The sequence below is a fragment of the Nomascus leucogenys genome, chromosome 22a (assembly GCF_006542625.1).
Source record: "Nomascus leucogenys isolate Asia chromosome 22a, Asia_NLE_v1, whole genome shotgun sequence".
NCBI classification, from domain to species: Eukaryota; Metazoa; Chordata; class Mammalia; order Primates; family Hylobatidae; genus Nomascus; species Nomascus leucogenys.
In genome coordinates this window covers 52,214,493-52,223,924 of record NC_044402.1, presented here as the reverse complement: position 1 = coordinate 52,223,924, position 9,432 = coordinate 52,214,493, and the positions used below count along the sequence as shown (strand labels likewise).

The 9,432-nt window shown below is 49.7% G+C and overlaps 1 protein-coding gene across 1 annotated transcript; it reads right to left on the bottom strand.

The window, feature by feature from the left end:
• Window positions 1-217: 217 nt before the first annotated feature.
• On the bottom strand, window positions 218-7,295 carry LOC100607730. Its single transcript, XM_012503171.2, has 2 exons — window positions 6,384-7,295; window positions 218-1,828 (listed from the first exon to the last, which is right to left on the bottom strand). Exons 1-2 carry the CDS (start codon window positions 6,670-6,672, stop codon window positions 1,383-1,385), a joined length of 735 nt encoding a protein of 244 aa, XP_012358625.2. The 5' UTR covers window positions 6,673-7,295; the 3' UTR covers window positions 218-1,382.
• Window positions 7,296-9,432: the final 2,137 nt, after the last annotated feature.

The following is a 9,432-nucleotide window of genomic DNA, read 5'->3' as shown; positions in this document are numbered from 1 at the left end:
CTCCCCCAAAACCTTAATAGATCTGGGGAAAGCAGTGATAGTCAACCAGGGGTCTGGGGCTGCCATTGTACTCACCAGGAGTGAAGGGAAACTGAAACCAATGAAGCAGACAAACCTCTGAGTCATGGCACCGGAAATGTTGACAGCTGTTGTAATACCGTGGTTCCTGACTTCTTCATTTAAAAGAATTTAAACAAGCAACATGCAGCAAAGGAGATGAAGTACAAAGCAATTTATTACAAAGGAAAAATATTATTTTGAAAGTTAAGTGCAAAATAAACTGTACACCCTGAGAGAGGATTCAGGGTGGGCTGCTCCTAAGGATGAGACAGCATTGATGATTGCTGCAGAAACTCCCTTTATGGGTGTCTTACATGATTATTCACAGGAGGTGGGTGGGAAGAGGTGTTACTAGCAAGCATGTTCTGGGCGGTCTTCTGGGTGCACATGTGCAGTAGCTGTACATGCTTGTTCATACATCTCATGACTCATTAGCATCTGAAATCTCCACCCAGGGCTGTGTTTTTTTTTTCGCTATTGTGATGAGCAAAGGGTCAGTCTGAGAAGAGGTGGAAATGCACATGTTCTGTACAGGGTAAACTCCCTATTGGAGATAGCTTTGCTTGAATGAGCTGGACTACAATGCGAATGCTAGAGTTTATTGTGTTGATTGTATGGTCATCACCAGTCGCTATGTCCCGAGGACATGGTTACTTTTTCATTACCTATACTTCCTCAATTCCAACACCTGCCTGAGCTTACACAGGCAAATAAATGACTCATTTCAGCACCACCTTAGAGCTTATTCAGTGCAGCCTCTGACATCCCTCAGAGGAGAAGGAAGTTTTCCAAGCATGATTTTATTTTGTAAAGCCTCCGTTTTTTCAGCCTGCAGAGCTGAGACATTGATAATTTTATTCTCAAATATTTAGAGACTTTCTTATAATAAGATTTTCACATCTTGGTAACAAATTTCACTTACAAAATTTGCCAGAATAGGCAAAAGGAAAGAGACAGCAGGAGCGATCACTAAGATTTTTCTTCCCTGTGGAGTACTTCACTGTTCCTGCTTCTCTTTTCACTTTCCTGGGCTTGGGGGAAGGGCAGCTCCCTTGGACTATGAAAGAAAAATGGTGATATGGAAACATCTGTCTTTATCGCCTCCCCCAACCCTTCCACTTCTGCTTTGGCTGTGCCCATTCTCCCTCCCATCCCCTGGCCCATAAGCCTTTTCCTTTTCCCAACCTCACCGAGAGCCCAGACTCTCACCTAGATCTGGCTCCTCAGTGGGAAGTGAGTCATTACCTGCTAGAGGGTAGATGAGGAGAGAGAGAGGCCAGAGCCTGGGGATGGGGCAGAAGGTGCAGCAGGAAGGAAGGACGTTAGAGTGAGAAAAAGTTCCAAATAAGGGGTGATGTGTGAGTGCTCAGAGGGTGACTGAGGACATCCCCAGCATTTTCATTGAGGAGGGAGGAAGGAGAGGCCCTTGGGTGCTGGGGCAGATGCGGGCAAGGTCTGGATGAGATGCCCCCACCCTCAACCCTGGTCCTCTGAAAACACTTCACCCAGTCACGCTGAGGAGCCCCTCCAGGCCCAGGGGCCCCTCCAGGTAGGCGTATCTCAGCTCCTCTCCGGAAGGACCCCCACAGCTGCCCAGCCCTGGTATGTCTCATCTCCCTGGTTCTGGTCCCCTTGAGTCTTGAGTCCAGGGTTGGCTCCTTCCCTTCCTGCAGCCAGGTCAGAGTGAGATTGGCAGGTGAGAAGCCAGGTGCTCTGCATGGCAAGGTGTGGTTGCCCTCAGGGTCCTCCTTGTCAGGGACCACAAGCCCTGGGGAGGGAGGCACTTGATGTAGGAGAGAGAGAGCAGAGAGGTGGAGTGAGGGTGGGACACATTTTGGCCTCCCCTCCTCTCCTAGTCTTCCTCTACATGCCAGTGCCTTTCCCTCCCCAACTCCAGGTCGTGTAAGAGCCACAGCAGGAAGTGTAGACCTGGGTCCCCAACATTCTTTAAAGATGTCTTTCCATAAGTGTGTCCACCTCCATTCCCACTGCAGCTTTAGGGTCTGCCTCAGTGCAGAGCCCTGGGTATGTACAGAGCATAGGTGTACATGAGGGTGATTCTGGAAGGTTCTTCCTTTGCACATACCTGCATGTCTCAGTTTCTCTCCTCTTCAAGTCTGCTCAAATGGCACCTTCATGAGGCCCACCCTGACCACCCTACTTAAAATGCCACCTCTATTACTTTGCATTGATTGTCAACCTTGCATTATATTTTCTTTTCCTTTTTCTTTTTTTTTTTTTTTTTTTGAGATGGAGTCTTGCTCTGTCACCAGGCTGGAGGGCAGTGGTGTGATCTCGGCTCGCTGCAACCTCCACCCCCTGGGTTCAAGCAATTCTCCTGCCTCAGCCTCCAGGGTAGCGGGGACTACAGGTGCACGCCACCACGCCCAGCTAATTTTTGTATTTTTTAGTAGAGACAGAGTTTCACCATGTTGGTCAGGATGGTCTCAATCTCTTGACCTCGTGATCTACCCATCTCGGTCTCCCAAAGTGCTGGGGTTACAGGCGTGAGCCACCGCACCTGGCCTATTTTTTCTTTTTATCACCTATCACTTTGTAATTATAAAAGTCCTTTTCCAAAGATGGCCTCAACAATATCTCCCATCCCACATGCTCTTTAGCAATATGACCCTGCCATCCCCTAACAAGAGCTGATGCGAATCCCCCTCTTTTTGGATCTGGGACTTGCTTTGGTGACTAGAACATGAGGAACATAATGCTGCCTGACTTCTGAGGTTCCAGCATAAGATGCCTTGTGGTTCTGACTTGGCCACTTGAAACACCCGGACCCCAGGTGCAGAGCCAGAAGCAGCCAGGGCACGTGGAGGAGCAGGTGGAGGAGAAACCAAGTCACCTGGTTCACAGCCTCAGTGAGTTCCCAGCCAACAAGCCAGCACCAACTGCAGCCCTGTGCAGGAGCCTCTTGAACGTGTTGGACCAGCTGGGCTCCAGATGATGGTGGCCCAGCCCATGTTGTATGGAGCAGAAGAGCTGCCCAGCTGAGCCCAATCAGCCCACAGAATGAGAGATAATATAAAGGTTGTTTATATATATACATATATATATATTTATATATTTTTTTGAGATGGAGTCTCACTCTGTCACCCAGGCTGGAGTGCAGTGGCGTGATCTTGGCTCACTGCAACCTCCACCTTCTGGTTTCAAGCGATTCTCCTGCCTCAGCCTCCCGAGCAGCTGGGATTACAGGCGCCTACCACCACGCCTGGCTAATTTTTGTATTTTTAGTAGAAACGGGGTTTCATCATGCCGACCAGGCTGATGACCTTGTGATCTGCCCACCTCAGCCTCCCAAAGTGCTGGAATCACAGGCGTGAGCCACCATGCCTGGCATTTTTATGCATTAAGATTATTTTTTACCCAGCAATCAATTGCTGGAACACATCCATATAATCCACTACTGTTACTATATTTTTCTTTATTGTCTGTCTTTCAGATTGTAAGCATCAGGGAGCAGGTGTTAGTCTCTTTTGATTAAATGATCACCAGGCCTAGAAAAATGCCTAGCACAGAAGCACTTACTAAATATTTGTTAAATGGATGAATAAACGATGTGACCAGAATTCCTTAATACTGCGTCCGAGACTGGAAAGTGGGAGTTACTGGTTTGGTTTTGGCGCTTGTTTAGTCAGCTTGTGCTGCCATAACAAAACACCGCAGATGGATTGGTTAACAACAGACATTTCTTTCTCACAATTCTGGACCCTGGAAGTCTGAGATTAGGGAACCAGCAGATTCAGTTCCTGGTGAGGGCCCTCTTCTTGCCTGGCAGACAGCTGCCATATCCTCACATGGTGAAGACAGTGGGAGCTCCAGTCTCTTCTTTTTCTTAAAAGGACCCTAATCCCATCATGGGGGCCCCAACCTCTCAACCTCTTCTGAGTAGTCTATTCACCTCCCAAGATGCCACCAGTCTCAAGTAGTTTGCTGTCACGGTGGGAGCAAAGATGCTACAGCAGGTTGTAAAATTAGGTGTCATCCCAGTCAGTGGGGACCGGACAGGTAATTCAGGGAAGGGGACCTGGATAGAGCCCACCCATAGGATATGGCAGGTCCCAGAACTCTATTGAAATCAAGTCTGGACAAAAGTCAATAATATTCTTCTGACCAAATTCCTTTCAGTCTTCCTGAGGGATGGGCAGGCTCATTCCAGAATAAGGAAGATGCCTAGGGTGAAGAAGACTAGTCTCCAAGGGCACTGGCCCAGGACACCTAGGTTCTACTGGTCACTAACGCCCACCCAGATCTCTCCTGGGTGGAGCCTTGTTCCAAGCCTCTCACAGCCCTTGCCTGCATTCCCGTGGTGCTCACCGTGGATAACAGGGCCACAGTCAGCCTCAGAGCCAGACTGTTAAGTGAAACCACTGATCCTTGCTGAATTACTTCCTTGAGGCTGAGATAAACTTCACATTTCAGCCTCATTAATAAGATTAATTGTAAATCCAAATGGCCTGCAAATCTATAAACAGTCGCTCAGTTGATTAGCCAGAACATCGAGGACTGTTAACGATACAGGAAAAGGGGCATTTTGGAGGTGAGAAGCTGAGGAACCTGAAACTGTTTCCATTGTTTGTGAAAGTAATCTGACAATATATGAATGAAAATACCCACCACCCCCTGACCCAGCAATCCAAGGTGGGAAATATCTTTCTTTTTTTTTTTTTTTTTGAGACGGAGTTTTGCTCTTGTCCCCCAGGCTGGAGTGCAGTGGTGCAATCTCAGCTCACTGTAACCTCCACCTCCCAAGTTCAGGTGATTCTCCTGCCTCAGCCTCCCAAGTAACTGAGATTACAGGCGTGTGCCACCATGCCAGGGTAATTTTTGTATTTTTAGTAGAAACGAGGTTTCACCATGTTGACCAGGCTTGTTTCGAACTCCTGACCTCAAGTGATCTGCCCACCTCAGCCTCCCAAATGCTGAGATTACAGGTGTGAGCCCAAACTCCTACTTTTAAATCACTGCATAATAGTCCATAGTCCATTGAATGAAGTATGGCAATAAACACTGTTAGATATTCTGAACCTCAACTCCCTCCCTCCCTCCCTTCCTTCCTTCTTTCCTCTCTCTCTCTCTCTCTCTTCTTTCTTTCTTTTTAGTTTTTGACACAGGGCCTCACTCTGTTGCCCAGGCGGAGTGCAGTTGCGGGTCAATCATGGCTCACTGCAGCCACGACCTCCCCAGGCTCAGGTGATCCTCCCACCTCAGCTTCCGGAGTAGCTGGAACTACAGGCATGAGCCACCTCACCTGGCTAATTTTTTGTATTTCTGGTGGAGAAGGGGTTTCACCATTTTGCCCAGGCTGGTCTTGAACTCCTAGGCTCAAACCATCTGCCTGCTTCACCCTCCCAAAGTGCTAGGATTACAGGTGAGCCACCACACCTGGCCAACTGTCTTTATTTCTGTAAGAGATATTTCCCGGCCAGGCGCGGTGGCTCACACCTGTAATCCCAGCACTTTGGGAGGCCATGGCGGGTGGATCACCTGAGGTCAGGAGTTCGAGACTAGCCTGGACAATATGGCAAAACCCCGTCTCTACTAAAAATACAAAAATTAGCCGGGCATGGTGGCGGGTGCCTGTAATCGCAGCTACTTGGGAGGCTGAGGCAGGGAGAATTGCTTGAACCCGGGAGACGGAGGTTGCAGTGAGCCCAGATGGCGCCACTGCACTCCATTCTGGGTGACAGAGCAAGACTCTCTCAAAAAAAAAAAAATAAATACATAAATAAATAACAATAATAATATGTAAGGTTTGTTCCACGGCATTTGGAGGTGATGGCAGGCAGAAATAAAGCCAGTCCCACCCTTTCTGGGCTAGGGAAAGCCGAGATGGTCTTCGGCTCCGGGTGAGTCACTCCCCAGGGTCCAGGCCTGGCTGCCGGTTCCCCTCCAAGCCTCCCAGTTCTTCTGTTCAAAGCCCTCCCCCTCCAACCCACCTACAGCCCCTTCTGCTCTGCCCCATCAACTACATTTTCTCCCTCAGCACTCGTCTTAGATTCCTGGACTCAGCACAGAGGCGACTTCCTCCTTGCAGACTTTAGGCGCCACTGCGGGGTCCGGAAAAGAAAGACAAACGGCCCAGCGCTGTCGCTTACATAACCCAGGGCGGGGCTGCGCTCGGCGCCCGCAAGCGTTTTGAATTCTGCGCCCCAGAGTTCACTGCGAGGACTGGGATCACCCGTCACCCCGCCCTGGTCTACGGAAAATGGCAAGTGTTTACTGATATAGAAACGGAATAACGGCGCTGTGGGCTGGGGTGGGCGGAGCTGCCTTCAGGCTTCTGGTCTCCAGCGGCGGGGAACTCACGCCTGCCGCTGTGAAAATGCAGACCCGCGGGGCAGGAATTCCGAGTCCAGCCTGGGGCGCGATCTGGAATCTGACTCGCTTGAAACAACGCGGCGGATTCGGAGACAGGTGAGTAGGGAAATGAGCCTCAGCCCCTCCCATGGGCCGCCCACGGATTCCAGGATCCGAAAACTCTTCCTGCTGCTGCGTCACCCCAGGAAGGCAGCGCCCGCCTCTGGGCTGTTCTGATGGAAACTGGCTCCGCCGCCCAGAGGAAAACCCACAACTAAGGGGCCAAGAAAAAGCCTCCATGGTCCCGCCCTTTCAGTGAGGATCCTAATTTATACCCCGAGTGTGGCCCCCATCAAAGTCTGCAGTGACAGCCGAGCGCGGTGGCTCACGCCTGTAATCCCAGCACTTTGGGAGGCCATGGCGGGCGGATCACTTGAGGTCAGGAGTTCGAGACCAGCTTGGCCAACATGGTGAAGCCCCTTCTCTACTAAAAATACAAAAATTAGCCGGGTGTGGTGGTAGGCGCTGGTAGTCCCAGCTACTCGGAGGCTGAGGCAGGAGAATGGCGTGAACCCGGGAGGCGGAGCTTGCAGTGAGCCGAGATCGCGCCACTGCACTCCAGCCTGGGCGACAGAGCGAGACTCCATCTCACAAAAAAAAAAAAAAGAAAAAAAAAATTAGAGTGACGTTCACTGAAATGATACTAGACCAGCAGGACCCAGAGCGCTGCGGCTCACAGAATGTGGTGACAGCGCCGCCTCGCGTCCCTTCCTTCACCTGCCCCAGGCAGACGTGGTCACGTGTGTTGGCCTCGAGGCTGGAATACACTGGGGATCAAATGCAGAGAGTGGAGAAAGGAGGGAAGGATGGGAGGACGTGTTGAAGAAAGACAGGAAGAGCTGGCGCTATGGTTCACACCTGTAAAACTAGCGCTTTCGGAGGCGAGGCAGGAGGATCGTGTGAGACCAGGAGTTTGAGGTTGCAGTGAGCCATGATCGCACCACTGCACTCCAGCCTGGACGACAGAGTGAGACCCTGCTTTTATATACTTTTCATATTTTCTGTAATTAAGCAAGTTTTACTTTATTTTAGGATAAAATATCTATTGTGAATTTTAAAAACATGTAAAATAAAATTTTAATTAAAAAGCCCAAATGTTCTTTTGCAACTTATCCTGAAGGAAATTCCTGTTGATGGTGCATTTAGAAGGAGAAAAGGAACTCATTTATCCCCTGAAGACCTGAGCCCTGCACATATCAAAACTGTACATTCCTTGTGGAGCAGTCTTCTCTTTTGAAATGTAAACACTACTTCCCTAATCTTCAAGCCAGCCATTGTCACTCCTAGTGACACTTTCATTGGATAAGCTCCTTACTCTCACTGAAATTGGTCCCAGAGTTGCAGCCCAGCATTGAGAGCCACGGCAGAAGTCATTGTGGGGTTTGCACCTCGCTGATGTGGAAGGTAGTCCTGAAAGGTAGTGTGTGACTAGGTGGGCTCTGGAGGGCAGGGATGTGCCTGGTGAGAGGAGAACAAGACAGATAGGAAGGTTCCAAAAGCAAACTTCAGGGGGCCCTGTGCCCAGCATCGGGATTTAGAAAATCTTCTCCTAGCCACTTTTGGCCTGCTTTCATTCCGCTTTCCTGTCTACCAGGCCATTGCAGGCAGTTCCTTCATTGAATAAATATTTATCAAATACCTACCACGTGCCAGGCATTGCGTTTAAGGAGCTGGGGCTGAGGTAATAGGAACCAAACCCCCCTTGCGCTCAAGGTTGTCCCAGTCTTGCTCAGGCAGAGATCAGTAAGGAAACTGTAACACTAAATGGTTGGCAGGACATGTACACATGCTTTGCAAACTCACAAGCAGACCATCTTCTCTGACCTAGGAGAAGGTTCATAAAAGAGACAATGTTCAAGCTATGTTTTCAGGTATAAGTAGGAGCCCAACAGGCACCTGGGACAAGAGAGCATTGCTCAGAATCCAGAACATGAATTTCTTTCCCTGGGACAGGCCAAGAATCAGACTAAGCTGACTGAGGAGCCAGGTACTTCCTGGCAAGAAAGGGTGTCCCACATCTGACTATTCCACAGTCACAGCTACTCAATGTTGAGACTTAAGACAGAGAGACAGAAAAAGAGAAAGTCCTGATTCAAAAAGCAGAATTCTCCAGGGGTGGGGGGAGGTTAAACTGCAGTTTCTGATATAATATGTGTGGGCCAGGCCAGAGAATTGCATTTTTCTTTTTTTTTTTTTTTTTTTGAGACGAAGTCTTGCTATTGTCGCCCAGGCTGGAGTGCGATGATGCAGTCTTGGCTCACTGCAACCTCTGCCTCCTGGGTTCGAGTGATTCTCCTGCCTCAGCCTCCCAAGTAGCTGGGATTATAGACACCTGCCACCACGCCCGGCTAACTTTTTGTATTTTTAGTAGAGACAGGGTTGCACCATGTTGGCCAGGCTGGTCTCGAACTCCTGCCCTCAGGTGATCCGCCCACCTCAGCCTCCCAAAGTGCTGGGATTACAGGCGTGAGCCACCGCACCCAGCTGAGAATTGCATTTCTAACAAGTTTCCAGGTGACAACAGTCAATGCTGTTTGTCCCAGGACTACACTTTGAGAACCACTGCCCTAAAGCAACCTGGTTTGATCTCTAATAACAGAAGAGGACTGGGAGAGCACTATGAGGCAGAGGTGTAGGATAAACAAGACCATACTCTGCCCATCCTAGAGAACTCGCAAGCCCAAGGCTGCAGTGTTTGAATTCCTTGGGAGTCCCGGGAATTGCAGACACCCAGGAAGAAACTGAATGTGGGTCAGAGGGTGATGCATCCCCTCTGCTTCACACAGCACCTGGGGTTCCTGCCACTACACAGTCTGGCCCCCACACCCTCAGTCCTTCCCACCCCTCCTCGAAGCATTGACCTGCAGGCTTTACTCTACTGCCCTCAGCTGTTTGGGCCTGGGATATGACCCTAGGCGCTCCTAGTGTACCTTCTGATCCAAATACAGGGTGACCTAGTATGACAACTATTAGCAGACTCATAGGGATAACAGAATGGGC

Excerpts from the sequence above, each read along its gene's own strand:
- LOC100607730 (XM_012503171.2), bottom strand. The coding sequence starts at position 6,672 with ATGGAGGCTTTTTCTTGGCCCCTTAGTTGTGGGTTTTCCTCTGGGCGG. Across the intron at positions 1,829-6,383 it reads CTGCATTTTCACAGCGGCAG|GGCTTGTGGTCCCTGACAAG; the intron begins GCGTGAGTTCCC and ends CTCCCTCCCCAG.